This window comes from Phalangium opilio, unplaced genomic scaffold (genome assembly GCF_054372755.1).
Source record: "Phalangium opilio isolate 3A_F unplaced genomic scaffold, DU_Popi_V2 ptg000011l_1, whole genome shotgun sequence".
Classification (NCBI taxonomy): domain Eukaryota; kingdom Metazoa; phylum Arthropoda; class Arachnida; order Opiliones; family Phalangiidae; genus Phalangium; species Phalangium opilio.
Window position 1 is genome coordinate 3333916 of NW_028324147.1, and position 14484 is coordinate 3348399.

Consider the following 14484-nt stretch of genomic DNA (forward strand, 5'->3'; position numbering starts at 1 on the left):
GGAGTTTTCCAGGTTGTTTTGCCTATAACCTTCTCGGAGTTTTCCAGGTTGTTTTGCCTATAACCTTCTCGGAGTTTTCCAGGTTGTTTTGCCTATAACCTTCTCGGAGTTTTCCAGGTTGTTTTGCCTATAACCTTCCCGGAGTTTTCCAGGTTTTTTTGCCTATAACCTTCCCGGAGTTTTCCAGGTTGTTTTGCCTATAACCTTCTCGGAGTTTTCCAGGTTGTTTTGCCTATAACGTTCTCGGAGTTTTCCAGGTTGTTTTGCCTATAACCTTCTCGGAGTTTTCCAGGTTGTTTTGCCTATAACCTTCCCGGAGTTTTCCAGGTTGTTTTGCCTATAACCTTCCCGGAGTTTTCCAGGTTGTTTTGCCTATAACCTTCTCGGAGTTTTCCAGGTTGTTTTGCCTATAACCTTCTCGGAGTTTTCCAGGTTGTTTTGCCTATAACCTTCTCGGAGTTTTCCAGGTTGTTTTGCCTATAACCTTCTCGGAGTTTTCCAGGTTGTTTTGCCTATAACCTTCTCGGAGTTTTCCAGGTTGTTTTGCCTATAACCTTCTCGGAGTTTTCCAGGTTGTTTTGCCTATAACCTTCTCGGAGTTTTCCAGGTTGTTTTGCCTATAACCTTCCCGGAGTTTTCCAGGTTGTTTTGCCTATAATCTTCCCGGAGTTTTCCAGGTTGTTTTGCCTATAACCTTCCCGGAGTTTTCCAGGTTGTTTTCCCCATAACCTTCCCTGTGTTTTCCAGGTTTTTCCCATATATGGAGTAATAACATAACAACGGGAGTGGTTTTTATAGTCGAAGCAACCCCTTCAGAGTTCAGACTCAGAGCAAACTTACTTCTTATAAACCTCACAATTTTTCGCTGAATTTTAGTTTTGGGAAATTTCGTTAAAAACTTTAAAAATCCCTGAATATTTAGACGAAAATTGGCTTCCCTATGCCTATATTTAAAAGCTTTCCCAGCTTTGATTGAACCCTGCCTGTATCCAAGGAAGCCCTATCTTAGCACTCGAGTGAAGTGTATAAGCATTTTATCGAAATAACTAAATAATGACGGAAGATAACTTGAAAGTAATGAATCCGTTGACTTTCTCCTAAACATATTACAAGTACTTATTCCACGGAGCTTCTATTAATAGAAGCTCCGTGCTTATTCTCAATAAAAGCGAAAAACTACAAGTTAGGGTCTTCTGACGTAACAGTTTATTCAGCTTCATTTGTTCTCAACTAGGATATTATTTATGGAAAAAGCAGAACCAGCGGTAGATAAATGTTTGTTATCAAAATTCTGCAAACCATTTTAAAAATATTGTCATTTTGAAGTCGGTCTTATCACCGAGAAATATAAACTTAAAGGAAAAGTTCAATAACAAAATAATTAGCGTTTTATTAGTCTTTAAAACGGGGCTACTGCCAGGGCCGGAAATAAGCACAGGACACTGGACATTGTCCAATAAAATTTTAAAATGTCCCATAATTTTTTTAAAAACTAAGGGGGTCACTGGACATTTTGACCTATAAATTTTCCGAAGTTTTGATACCTTGACTATGGAGAAGCGACATCATTTTTGTACACTGCAGTGGACAATGTCCTATAAATTTTCTAGTCAAACAGGGGGTCACTGGACACATGTCCTATAACAAATTTTTCTTATTTCCGGCCCTGGCTACTGCGCCATTGGCCATTGCTTTATTAGCGTCTGCTAAATCGAACCTACCTGTCTCACCCTGTGAGAGTTCCGTGAATCACGTATGGGTAAGAGGTTCGTGATAGCAGACGCCACTAAAGCAATGGCGGCACAGTTCTTTTAAGGTATAAAGTTAGCAGAACTTTTCCTTTAATATGAACCCAAAGTTAAAGTAATCTTTCTTGAAATAAGCTTACGTGCAGCTAAACGCATCATTCCCTACGCGTTCTAACATTAGATAAAATTGTCTGCCGATCAAAATAATGAGCTTGACACATTTTATTTATTATCTTCAAAATGAAACATTTTTATTTCATAAAAAAAAAGAGATTAACAAAAATCTCCGCCGGTTTTTTAGAAGTTTTATTACACATGACAGTTTTCATCAAACAAAGAATAATTTAAAGAAAAAAAAAAAATGTCTGAAGTCTCGTTGTTATATTTACAAATTCCCATTACTTTAAAGTTTAAACATTTCAATCAGTTCTAAATGGGATTAATTAACCGTTATATACAATTTTTTAAAAGTTCTACTATACTAAATAAGTCTTTATCTAAATTACTTTTGTATTGTAAAACGCTACAACTTTTAAAAACGACTATGAAAAGGATGGGAAACGAATAAGATATTTAAAACTATAGATTAACACTACGTGTGCTAAGTACCGAGAGAGAATATTAATGTTTCTTTTTTAACTGGTGTGGAAGGGAGGGGAGGGACACTTCTTTACACTTCAGATCTGACACTTTAATTGTTCAATTTCTACCTATTTTTACGTCGTAGATTATTGTTTATTTAATACTATAAAAGGCACCGTATTATTCAGTATGACGTTTTTGTTCTTCAACTCCATTGGATATTGTTGCTAATTGCCGGCCTATATTGCCTATTGTGATACCACCCGAAAAAACCACACATGGTAACCAGGATCGAACGTACATGAAGTCTCTTTCTGTATAACTATAAAGGAAATTTCACATTTCAATTAGTATCTTCCAAATTTACATTGATTTTAGTGAAAAATTTGTTCTACCCCAAAATGGCTGCCTTTCTCAACGATAGAAGGCAGCCATTTTGGGGGTTATGTGGACTTGGAATTATTAACTTACTTATAAACTCCATTATACACTAATAATTGTGTTATAAATGTCGCTAGAACAGCTATCGCCACTCCCATTCCAAAACCACTACGCGTTCTATCGAACGCCCACCATAATGCGATGGATAAAACTGTCAGGGACATAGACAGTTGTAAATTGCTAGCAAAGTTAATTTTCTATTTAAAAAAAACCGGTGTTAAGGAGAACAGTTGCGAAGAACTGCACCACCATTTCCCTCCATCCCCCCTTTAAATGTTATACAAAAAAGGATACAGCACTAGCATGGTTAATTCCAACAAACATGGCCACACATCTCATCACAGTTGACCATTCTTGACTACCAGCTTGATGTTCCCCTAGTTTTTGATCTAGGCAAGGGAATAATAGACCTACAATAGCTAGAATTAAGGAATAAGGAAGAAATTGATAGTAATTAGCCAGTTAGTTGGAGGAAAACAATATAATTAAGGGCCTAAATAATTATATTAATTACCTGATCCAGCACCACAAATTGCTGGTATCCACCAAGGTGAATTTAAAATTCCCGAAAGTTCTCTTTTAACTGGTGGTAAATGTCTTTGGATTTGAAGTAGGTTAAGAACAAAGGCGAAAAAAACGCCAATTAAAAATAGGATCATCCCACGAGTTAATGTTTTAGTTATTGAGATCATTTTGATTTACTATAAGAAAAACGGAACATAACGTAGCATAAGTAAAAGTTACCCACTCTTGACCCATTTTTCGGCGGTCAATTATCTTAGGAAATATAATTGAAACTTACAATAGGATTTGATATAGTTGAAAAACTTGCGTGGAATCGTTTCTTTAACGTTAATCCCCGGGTTTTAAAGTATTTTATTAATTAATAGCGGCGACTTAAGACGCAGGAAATGTCAAAAACCATTCTATTTTGAAACGGAAACGGACTAGTCGCGAACTTTGAACAAGTAGATGAAATTTCACTGTTTTAAAAGAAGTACGTAAACACAACTAATTCTTCGAAGGTACTTTGGAATTGGAAATTTGCCTATTTAGACTTTCTAGTAACGAGATCCAATAGACAAATGAAGTCCAGCGAACCACGGTTGCATTAGCATGACAATATAATTTGTCTGAAGATTTTTCCCTCGCCTGTTGTACCGTACGACGCGCGATCACCCGGTAGCATGTTGGATTCATAGATATCGAAAACAGAGGTTACGTCTTTACGCTACAACTATCACGTAAGATCAAACTCGCTGCCTTAAAAGCAGTTACGGTTTTCTTGTATTCGCGAAATATTTTGTATATGCTTAGGATATCTATTTAGTTCCCTTGTCAACACGCGACTATCTGCAACCAATCGGCGTTCTCTCTTCAACTCAGCTGATATTATTAACCAATCACGGGCCGTGACGAGCATTAGACGACCACGTGAAATTTAAACGCGCGATCCCCGATTTTGACCTAAAAACCTGTGCCAAATAAAATTTGACACAAGGCTGGAATTTTATGGCTCCTAGGTGTCGCTAGTAGTAGAAAATTATGCGCGAAATGTGTCGTCTGCTTAATTTATTCATTAGTAACACCGGTTGATACGTGACGGTCGTATTGTCGCTCTGTTTTTTATTAGATTTAAATACAATTAGCGGGAGTTATGATTGCTAAACCGAAAGTGAAACCAACACCTCCACGATTACCATCTCTATCATCCTTTGATGACCAAAGTTATCAAGTAATATTGTTTTATATTTAAATATGACGGTATTAAAAATGTTTGGGGTAAATGAAGCCGAGGCTTAAATGAAAGGGGCGGGTATGGGCTGGCTTCCACCATGCTTCCAGTTCCATGGTCACGAGATTTTATTCCGAGTTTGACATATCTTAAGCCTTGGTCAAAATAAAGGCCATAACTTGAAGTTGTTCATTCAAACTTTTAATTGGGTAAAATTAGGTGGAAACTCGAGAGGATGAGGAACAAAATGTTAAATTACAAGAAATTATTGATTTGCTCTTGGCTGCCGGGTATTTTAGAGCTAGAATTAAAGGATTATCTCCTTTTGATAAGGTATAAATCTTACACGCTAATAGTAGCATTTAAGAACAGAGAAACACTTATTATTTAAATAATAGATTGTTGGTGGGATGACTTGGTGTATTGAAATGTGCAATATGGATATAGATATCGATTTACTATTTCAAGAAAATTTAACTATAGGTCAAAAAATGTAAGATTTTTAAGAATGCACCATAAATGAAGCCATTTTAATTCACGTTTGATTAACCTTGGCTATACAGCGGTTTAACTGAAAAAATTGTGGCTGTATTGCCCAAAATGAAATGCCCCTATCAAATTGAACCTCATCAGATTCAGGGTCTTGATAATATTCACGTGTTTCCAGTTGTTCAGGTAGTTGAGCTAAATAGTTTGAATGTTAGAAACATCTTTAAAATATTGTTCAATCAAAATTTAGTGGTTGGTTAAGAGGGCAATTGAAACCAGAGAAGAAACTGGCGATTATGTTAGAGCTTATTCAATAATGCAGTTCAATAAATTTCACAAAACCCCTGAGGTAATTTGATAGATTGCCGACTATATCATAAGTTTATGAGATATATTCCATAAGTATGACGCTGCGTATACCTCGTGACTTACTGAGAGCTAGTACGCGAGAATCGACTGCACTCGCTTTTGCAGTCCATCTTCCTATTTAGTCTGTAATAAGCCTTTGACAGCGCCTCACCAGGCGTCGCTTTACGAGAATGTATGACGTTTCACCTACGTCACGTCATGACAAACTCTCAGTACCAGTCACAAACTTATATGGAACATATCTTATAAACTTATGACTATATCGAGTTATTTTATCTAAATGTGAAAAATTAAATAAAGGATGAGGCTAATAAAGTTGTCGAAACTCATGTATGGGATAATGTCCACGAATTAAAGGATCTTTATCGACCTAGACGTAGATATCGCCACCCTGCCCCTCATAAATTAAAAGATGAGGAGGTTAGAGTGCAAAGCACCTTGTTAGAATATGGAAAGTAAGTTGATGAAGTGAAGCGTTAGGGATGGTTATTTGGGCCTGATTGTTCTGTCTATAATATCATAGGCATCTTGGAATTTTGCAAAGTTCGACGTCGAAAAACGTATGATTTTAATTAACCATAATTTTTAACCAAAGTTAAATGAAATGGAAGGGAAGTTTAAGCTTTTTTAACAATTAGGAAGCGGAGGATTCAAATCAAACCAGCTCTGATAATAGCGTTTCAGAGGTGGAGAAGGTATTTTATTATAAAAATAAGCATTGCTTGAAGCCTGGTTTTAGAGAATCATTTTTGGTTGCAGTTTCGTTTACTTAGTTTATCAACTTATGATTAAAAAAAAAATAATTTGCGTTGTAACTTTTTTGGTTGCAGTTTTTCGTTTACTTAGTTTTTAGGTTATCAACTTATGATAAAAAAAGTTGCGTTGTAACTAATTGTTTTAGACATTTTTGTAAATAGAAATTTAATTTTTACAATGTGTTGTAAAATTTTATGTTGTGTGGATTTTGAAGTTGTAGATGCGCAATTTATTGTTAATTTGCACGAATGTTTTAGGTGAAAATAGTTTTATAATAACCAGGCTCAAAGTAGATTTCTGCGCTTTTTAACTAAAAAAAAAGAATAATTAAAACGCTAGCAATTTTGTTGACTGTAGCAACAAATTGAGGCTTTGATGAGCAGCATGAGTGCCACCGAAGAGAACGAGGTGCGTCTAACCACATTTAATCTCAGAAAATGTCGAAACATAATCATTATCAGAGGATTATAAAAATACGACGAAAAATTTAAACTATTCTAAAAAAACGAACTTTATTGCTAAATATTACAGATTAGACTTTCAGCTAGCGCTGTTGGCAATATTGTAGGTATGCAATCAGCGGAAATTCAACAAATTGCCGCGGTATTTGCCGATAAGGTGCGAGCGATTTTAATTTGAGTGGGATTTAGTTCGAAGGGTTTTTATATATAGTTTTGGAAATTAAAATTTTGGTTTAATAGCAAGCGCAATTGGCTTCGGAAGGCGGGGGTGCCGGAGGGGCTCAACATCATAAACGGCTCGTAGCTTCTTTGGCTAAACAATTGGAAGCTAAAAAAGAGCAGCTTAAAAATGTAATACAGCAAACGCGCAGTTTTTGAGCTTTAATAAATTTTGACTTCAAACTGAAAGATGGAAGAAAAATGTCAAGATTTGCGAACAAATTACAAAGAAATGAATGAAAAATTGAAGCAAATGAAAGATAAAGAAGAAAACTTGAATCTCCAAATGAAGGATATGGATTCCATGGAAACTGACGACAATAAAAAGTAATTTGACGCCTTTTCTTCGAAAAAACCCACAATTGTTTCATCTGAAATGAAATTCTCATAGCGTCCTTCAAAAACTACGAGCCTTAGTTGCTATGAATGAAAATTTAAAACGTCAAGAACAAGAATTCCGTTCTCATTGCAAAGAAGAGTTAGTTAGACTTCAAAGTAATATTGATGAATTATCATCAACTGAGCAAGGATCTTCGGAAGACCAAGTATTGGTTGCTTTAATTGTTGCATTTGCCTCGCGACTTAAAATTACCGCAAAATCATTTTAGGAACGTAAACAATTAATCCAGAAACAATACGAAGCGGATAAAGAAAGAGTTCAAAAAATGAGAATCGTTTTGGCAAGGAAAAACCGCGAAATTGCTTCCCTTATTAGAAAAATTGATGAAGTTCCGTCAAGAACGGAATTAAGTCAATATCAACGACGTTTTGTTGAGCTTTATAACCAGGGTTTGTTTTATCTTTAAGAACGAAACATTCCAGCAATATTTTAGCTCATAATATTGTTTTTATCTCTTTAACCGTGAAGTTGCGGCTAAACACAAGGAAACGAAACAATTCTATACACTTTACAATACACTTGAAGACACCAGGATGTATTTGTGTCGAGAAGTTAATTTGCTCAATTCAATTTTGGATAATTTCTCTCAGTAAGGTTACGTAATTGCACCGACCGCAAATTGTTCATCTAACTCGCAATTGTTTCATTTCAACGTAGAGCAATGTCATCTACAAATACTAAAGAGCAATTCTTGTCCCAATTCTCGCAAATTGTGGATGGAATTAAACAAGCCAAGTTTAAAGTTGATAAGAAAAAGCAAGAGGAAAAAATGAGGCGTGATCAATTGCACGATCAGTATCTTGATTTGATCGAGAAGCAACGACTTTATTTCAAAACTGTGAAAGATTTCAAAGAGGTTTGTGGGAATTGTTTTCCCTTTCTTTCTTTTTACCCCCAATATGGCTGACATCCCTGTGACGTTGTTAAAAGAAAAGTGTGTTAATTGACTTAACCCTTTCCTACATTATAGGAATGTCGTAAAAATGAAATCTTGGTGGCTAAGAGTAAGAATCGTTAATTAATATTATTAACCAACTAATCAAAAGTTCCGGAGTTATTATATGAAATAAAAGTCAATGAGTCATGAATTGCATTAAAAAACATTTAATTCTTTATTTTTTGTTGGAAGGTGTGTAGTAGTCTTTTAGGTCTTCGTATTTATACTGTACATAAAAAGTAACGTAACGCAAAAACGTCGGGGAAGAATTTTAAAAATTCAGGCTTATAGTGTGGATTCGATTCGATTCGACAACAAAACTTAAAATTCAAAGAAGCAATCGGAACGAAACGAATAGTTTTATTACATTTTGTGTTGTCTTCCCCTAGTATTACGTCTTCTTCGTCTTTAATAATCCATAATTAAATATAATTAAAGGCCCTAACAATTTTAAACGCAAGACAATTAAGTGTCTTTAAAAGGAATTAAGAATCAAACGAAAAAACATGATTTGCAAGAGTTCAAAGAAAAAAAAAATTTATAATTATTTAAGCGATGTAACTATATTCATCGGTAGAGTTCGGTGTTCTTTCCAAATATTGTTTATCTATCAATGCTTCGATGCATTTCTTTATCATAGCGATGCTTGGCATAAAACGGTTTTTGGCTTGATTAATCACCTGAAATAATTAAATTTAGTTGCTCCAGTGGTAGAAATTCAACCAAGACTTAATTCCGAGTACTTCCGCGTCACTACACTTTATTCCGAGTACTTCCGCGTCGCTACACTTAATTCCGAGTACTTCCGCGTCGCTACACTTAATTCCGAGTACCCCAGCGACGCTACACTTAATTCCGAGTACCCCAGCGACGCTACACTTAATTCCGAGTACCCCAGCGACGCTACACTTAATTCCGAGTACCCCAGCGTCGCTACACTTAATTTCGAATACCCCAGCGTCGCTACACTTAATTCCGAGTACCCCAGCGACGCTACACTTAATTCCGAGTACCCCAGCGTCGCTACACATAATTCCGAGTACCCCAGCGTCGCTACACATAATTCAGAGTACCTCCGCGACGCTAAACTAATCTCTCGGTCCTACTAACTACTTAACCATTAATAACAATATAATTACCTCTTGAATTAACGTGTTGTGACGTAAAACTTTCCTAGCTTTCATAATCCTTACAATCGCGGCTTGAAGATACAATTTTCTATCTTCTTCGACGGAACTATGAGTTTGTTCCACTTCTTGTTGCTATAAAACAAACAAAAACAGAAAAAATGCAAAACCTTGATGTAGGAGACTTCTTCAAAAACGTCATTAAGTCAAGTTATTTAACAAACCGGAGTTTGCTCCTTTTGCATAACAGCCGTGATCTTAAACTTAGTTCGTTTATTGGAATAGTTCTTATTCAAGTTAATAATGCTCTCTGCGTGTACCGGGGCGTCCTTAGTTAAAAAAAAGATTACGATTACGACTAAATTCGTTCCTTCAACGTGAAAGAACGAGTGAGAGAATAATGAATATCAAACCTCGCTATGCAGAAGTAATTTTGCATCAACTAAGCTTTGAAGCTGTTTGCATAGCTGCTCTTCGTTAAGTTGAGTGTTTTCTTTAAGCTCTTTAAACGTTATAGTGTCGGAATTCTCAAAAATCAACAAAAGAGCCATTTGATAAGTACCCATTGTTACTATATAGGGTTTTTTCAAGTAACTTATTTTCACTTCAGCTAAAATAGGACATAAAAAGGGTTAAAAGTACCCCTTTATAATGCTAACCTTCTTAAAGGGAGGGTGAAGTGGAAAATCAAGTGATTTTTTATCGATTCTTCTACCAATTTTAAGACCAGTCTGCATAGTTAGTGAAACATTCAGGAAATACCAGTTCCGAATGATTTTAAAATTAATTCAAATTAGGTTCCGATTTTAAGGATAATTTTAAACAAGGACTGCCGACCAATCGCGTAACGCCTGCCTTTTTATTAACAAAATTCTCGCGGCACGTTCCGTGTCGAAGGAAATTTATCACGAGATTTGATAAAATTAGGCGCGCGACGTGACAATCGTGGCGCGAGACATGGAGCGTGACACGAGAATTTTGTTAACAAAAAGGCAGGGCGTTACGCGATTGGTTGGAAGTCCTTTTTTAAAATTATCCTTAAAATCTGAACCTAATTTGAAATAATTTTAAAATCATTCGGAGCTGGTATTTCCTGAATGTTTCACTATGCAGACTCGTCTTAAAATTGGTAGAAGAAAAGATTAAAAATCACTTGATTTTCTACTTCACCCTCCCTTTAATTTTCCTTACCGTTACATAAATGATGAAGCCACGTTAACTTTCTCCCGCTAAATTTAGTATTATAGAAAGTTTCAAATTTCTGTACACTTTTTTCTAACTCTTGTGGTATAGCAAAGGTAGAAACCGCAGTTTGACCTAAAGGCCATGCCCCTGCCTTTAAAAACAATATTTTAAGTTAATTTAATTAAAAGGGATAAGTAATTAATTTAAAAAAGGGGATTGGCACCTGTAAGACGTAAATGGAAAAATTAATTCCCAAATCGACACTTTCCTCTCTAAGATAGCTAACAAATTTATTATTAAGATCAGAGCTGAGGTTCATATCAGTAAACATTCGGTGTAATTTGCTAGTAAATTCGTAACCGCAAGCTTGCTATAAATTAATTAACATTAATTCATGATAATTAAGACGCCTTAATGATTGTACAAAGTCAAAGCTACTCCCACCTTCAATTTGTTTATCATTCCTTCCTCAGCATCCATTGACATACTCTGGCTATGAATTAACCTTTTTGCCAGCATTTTAGCGTAAAACTAAACCAATTAAATTAAAGAAAGACTAATTAGTAATTAATTCAACTCATTTAAATTCAATAACCAACCCCCCAAAACCTTTAATAATAAATTAAATACCTTCTGAAAGACATCCTTATCATCAATGTATTTAAAAACCGTGATGGATTGACTCAATTTATCTTCAACTTCAGATTCTGAAATTCCTTTTGCGCTTTTTTTCAATAAAGAGTCACAGTATTTAGCCAGCTAAATTAATTAATGAAGTTTAATTAAGTTAAATTAAAATAATTAAATTAGTTATATTAGTACCAATTCAGGAGACCTGCAAGGCAATTTGGTATTGGTACGATGATTGATAACTGAAGCACAAGCCTGTATAAGGAATTTTAATTTTTTTTTATATTTTTAATTTTTTTTTTATATTTTTATTTTTTTTTAATATTTTTAAATTTTTTTTTATATTTTTATTTTTTTTTAATATTTTTAATTTTTTTTTTATATTTTTATTTTTTTTTTATATTTTTAATTTTTTTTTTATATTTTTAATTTTTTTTTTATATTTTTAATTTTTTTTTATATTTTTAATTTTTTTTTTATATTTATAATTTTTTATATTTTTAATTTTTTTTTTTATATTTATAATTTTTTATATTTTTAATTTTTAATTAACTAATTAATTAGATTTAATTAATTACTTTGTCTAAGGCCCCAATAAACTGCTGATCTCCGTGGAAAACTTCTTTAATTAGAGCTAGATATTTTTTATGAACTTCTAAAACTGATTCGACAAAAAGTTGAGGGATATTTTCTCCTTTTAAATTTTCAACCGCTTCGAGGCCAACTGTTGTAATGTGCTGTTTAACTTCTTGAATCAAAGCGTCTAAACCAGCTTGAATTGGTTTTAATAGCGTGTGCATATTTGCTAAATCTAAACGAAGAGATTCTTGTTAAGAATATTATTTAAAATTTGATTTGATTTTAAAATTCATCATCACCTTTCCTCCGTTCTTGCTTAACCATAAGTTTACATTCAGCGTGTAAAAATTGCAAGTGATCCGCGACCATTCTTTGCTCACATTCCCTTATAACTCTAGGATAAGAACTAGGATGAAGGTATTTTCGACTGCGGAGATTCTCAGCATCTAGCCTTTGCAAAACTTTCTTCATATAAACGGAACAGTCAGATTCTTGCATTAAATTGCTAGCTTCTTGCCGGTAAAATTCTCCAGTGTGATGGAGGAAAGGAGTTTCAAAGATTTTTTGATAAACCTTTTAAATTTTTAAGTTTTGTTTTGTTAGATTTTAATTAATGCAGACTGATTTTAGGAGCATTTAAATTTGATTTGCTTTACGTCTAAACATCCTTTTTTCTTGTATTCTTCTACGTGTACAAATGAATGAATTACACCATGTACAACTTTCTGGTTAGGATTATCTCCATTTCGATCACTAGAAGATTAATTAATAATTAAAACTATTAAGGAACTAATTTAAGCAGGGTTTATACAACTTTTGGAAAACGGATTTCTAGGTTTTTTTCCCCATGTATTTCCCCGAGTTTTCCAGGTGTTTCCCCCATATATTTCCAGGTATTTTCCCCATATATTTCCCAGGTTTTTTTCCCCATATATTTCCAGTTTTTTTCCCCATATATTCCCAGGTTTTTTCCCCATATATTTCCCAGGTTTTTCCCCCATATATTTCCCAGGTTTTTTCCCCATATATTTCCCAGGTTTTTTCCCCATATATTTCCCAGGTTTTTTCCCAATATATTTCCCAGGTTTTTCCCCATATATTTCCCAGGTTTTTCCCCCATATATTTCCCAGAGTTTTCCAGGTTTTTTCCCCCATATATTTCTCAAAGTTTTCCAGGTTTTTCCCCCATATATTTCCCAGGTTTTTTCCCCATATATTTCCCAGATTTTTCCCCCATATATTTCCCAGGTTTTCCCCCCATATATTTCCCAGAGTTTTCCAGGTTTTTTTCCCAAATATATTTCCCAGAGTTTTCCAGTCTTTTTCCCCATATATTTCCCAGAGTTTTCCAGGTTTTTCCCCCATATATTTCCCAGGTTTTTTCCCCATACATCTCCCAGAGTTTTCCAGATTTGTATGAACCCTGTAAAAAATAAGTAAATAATTACTTTTTAATTGCATCTAGTAATAATTGGACTAGACTGTCTTTCAGAGGTTCAATCATGTTTCTTTTCCAAAGATCTAACCCTAACTAAAATTAAAATTAAGTTTATTAAATTAACAATAAACTATGAAGTTCACATTAAAAACTAATTTTTAACTTACTTCCCCTATTTCTAACATCTGTTCCGCTGCTTCTACACAACCATAGTTCAAGTCAGCTTCACTATACTTATGTTTCTTTATATGCTGAGTATTTAGGTACCTTTTTTACAATTAAAAATATTAGCTAAACATAATTAGTGTTAAAAATAATGATGATTTTAGACTTATTTACATATAAAGCATATTTAGGTAATCAACCCCTTTGCTATAGCTTAACCAATGCCTATGGTAACTTGTCAATAATCCTTCTGGTGACTTTGTAACTTGCTAATTATAATTAATTACCAATAGTGAGATTATGATATAATAACAAACAGTTGAATATTAATAAAACTTACATCAAAAAGTACTTTGACATGTTCATCAAGAAATTGCTTGGTTACCACGTATAGTTTGTCCCCTAAAGGTTCGGGAAAAGCTACACATAGAGCATAGACATCAGTGTGAAAAGTTAAGGGTTACGAGTTTTAAAAGATTATAAAGCTAATAAAGAATGAAAGGATATGAAAATCTATCATTCCACACTGGTCGAGGTACATTGTCCAGCGTAATTACGCCAGCTACTGTTTCTTTTAATAATGTCCATGTTAAGTCAAAATCCACCCTTTTCGGTTTTAGAGACATTTTGAACTGGATCTTGCAAACTCAGTTCCAAATAACTACCCCCCAAGAGTTATTTGCGACTATTGGGTTTGTTTTTTTAAGAAAACGGGGTTAACGGGCTTTTGGCATACCCGAGATATTTAGGAATCTTCTGAAAATAGCAAAATATGCTCTAATATTAGCAGATTTATTATATTACAACATAGGCTGTAACTAACAAAACAAAATCAACAGCCCCTAAGCCTTGGTCTCAACAACTAAAAGCGAGAAAACTGAAATTCGCGCGTTAAATTATTCTACTCACAACTTGAAACGAAAGTTTTTTGATAGAGGACGTTGTTTTTTAACTAGGAAAATTAGTTTTCTTAATTATTATCACAGCACATGTTTTTAAATATAATGAAGTTAAAATGTTTTAGGACCGTGATTGAGACACTGACGCATCGAAATTTTTAGCCAATCATCGTCCCATATTTTTTTTGTAAAGCTGAAGGTCACGGGGTTATCGTGGGTCATCTTTGAGTTTTGTTTCGTCTGCTAGTCCTATGGATTTCACCGCGAACCGGTGTTCGTTTTCGTTATCGGATAAAGTTTGTGTAAATTAGAATGACTCAACAA

At 34.2% G+C, this 14484-nt stretch overlaps 3 protein-coding genes across 4 annotated transcripts; 1 reads left to right on the forward strand and 2 right to left on the reverse strand.

The window, feature by feature from the left end:
• Positions 1-1968: 1968 nt before the first annotated feature.
• On the reverse strand, positions 1969-4140 carry LOC149709888 (insulin-induced gene 2 protein-like). The gene is made up of 5 exons (XM_089858133.1): positions 3574-4140; positions 3286-3472; positions 3066-3190; positions 2802-2968; positions 1969-2652 (listed from the first exon to the last, which is right to left on the reverse strand). Exons 2-5 carry the CDS (start codon positions 3461-3463, stop codon positions 2511-2513), a joined length of 612 nt encoding a protein of 203 aa, XP_089714259.1. The 5' UTR covers positions 3464-3472; positions 3574-4140; the 3' UTR covers positions 1969-2510.
• A 179-nt stretch (positions 4141-4319) lies between these two features.
• fidipidine (coiled-coil domain-containing protein 93) lies at positions 4320-8315 on the forward strand. Its single transcript, XM_089858130.1, has 17 exons — positions 4320-4506; positions 4726-4839; positions 4905-4999; positions 5070-5181; positions 5246-5344; positions 5665-5819; positions 5888-5924; positions 6003-6059; positions 6478-6528; positions 6652-6738; positions 6822-6932; positions 6991-7127; positions 7192-7345; positions 7409-7589; positions 7669-7789; positions 7858-8056; positions 8171-8315. Exons 1-17 carry the CDS (start codon positions 4429-4431, stop codon positions 8216-8218), a joined length of 1836 nt encoding a protein of 611 aa, XP_089714256.1. The 5' UTR covers positions 4320-4428; the 3' UTR covers positions 8219-8315.
• Positions 8289-14331, reverse strand: Cul2 (cullin 2). Of its 2 annotated transcripts, none has more exons than XM_089858128.1 (18): positions 14171-14331; positions 13769-14017; positions 13602-13704; positions 13436-13530; positions 13264-13363; positions 13107-13189; positions 12315-12411; positions 11958-12231; positions 11658-11890; positions 11272-11334; positions 11080-11208; positions 10894-10980; positions 10673-10819; positions 10456-10600; positions 9678-9874; positions 9489-9593; positions 9277-9399; positions 8289-8817 (listed from the first exon to the last, which is right to left on the reverse strand). In XM_089858128.1, exons 2-18 carry the CDS (start codon positions 13885-13887, stop codon positions 8686-8688), a joined length of 2232 nt encoding a protein of 743 aa, XP_089714254.1. In that variant the 5' UTR covers positions 13888-14017; positions 14171-14331; the 3' UTR covers positions 8289-8685. The 2 variants fall into 2 exon arrangements, with proteins under 2 accessions (XP_089714254.1, XP_089714255.1); XM_089858129.1 differs by having other exon boundaries at positions 13769-14014; positions 14171-14324.
• Positions 14332-14484: the final 153 nt, after the last annotated feature.

What these genes read in the sequence shown, in the direction of transcription:
- LOC149709888 (XM_089858133.1), bottom strand. Translation starts at nt 3,463, where the DNA reads ATGATCTCAATAACTAAAACATTAACTCGTGGGATGATCCTATTTTTA. An exon ending in AATTTGTGGTGCTGGATCAG is followed by an intron (nt 3,191 to 3,285) that starts GTAATTAATATA and finishes CCTTAATTCTAG; the next exon opens with CTATTGTAGGTCTATTATTC. An exon ending in GTGTATAATGGAGTTTATAA is followed by an intron (nt 2,653 to 2,801) that starts GTAAGTTAATAA and finishes TTTCCTTTATAG; the next exon opens with TTATACAGAAAGAGACTTCA.
- fidipidine (XM_089858130.1), top strand. Translation starts at nt 4,429, where the DNA reads ATGATTGCTAAACCGAAAGTGAAACCAACACCTCCACGATTACCATCT. An exon ending in AAAGTTCGACGTCGAAAAAC is followed by an intron (nt 5,925 to 6,002) that starts GTATGATTTTAA and finishes TTTAACAATTAG; the next exon opens with GAAGCGGAGGATTCAAATCA. An exon ending in GCGTTTCAGAGGTGGAGAAG is followed by an intron (nt 6,060 to 6,477) that starts GTATTTTATTAT and finishes TGTTGACTGTAG; the next exon opens with CAACAAATTGAGGCTTTGAT.
- Cul2 (XM_089858128.1), bottom strand. Translation starts at nt 13,887, where the DNA reads ATGTCTCTAAAACCGAAAAGGGTGGATTTTGACTTAACATGGACATTA. An exon ending in TTACTAGATGCAATTAAAAA is followed by an intron (nt 12,412 to 13,106) that starts GTAATTATTTAC and finishes TTAATCTTCTAG; the next exon opens with TGATCGAAATGGAGATAATC. An exon ending in TTTCCATTTACGTCTTACAG is followed by an intron (nt 10,601 to 10,672) that starts GTGCCAATCCCC and finishes TTGTTTTTAAAG; the next exon opens with GCAGGGGCATGGCCTTTAGG.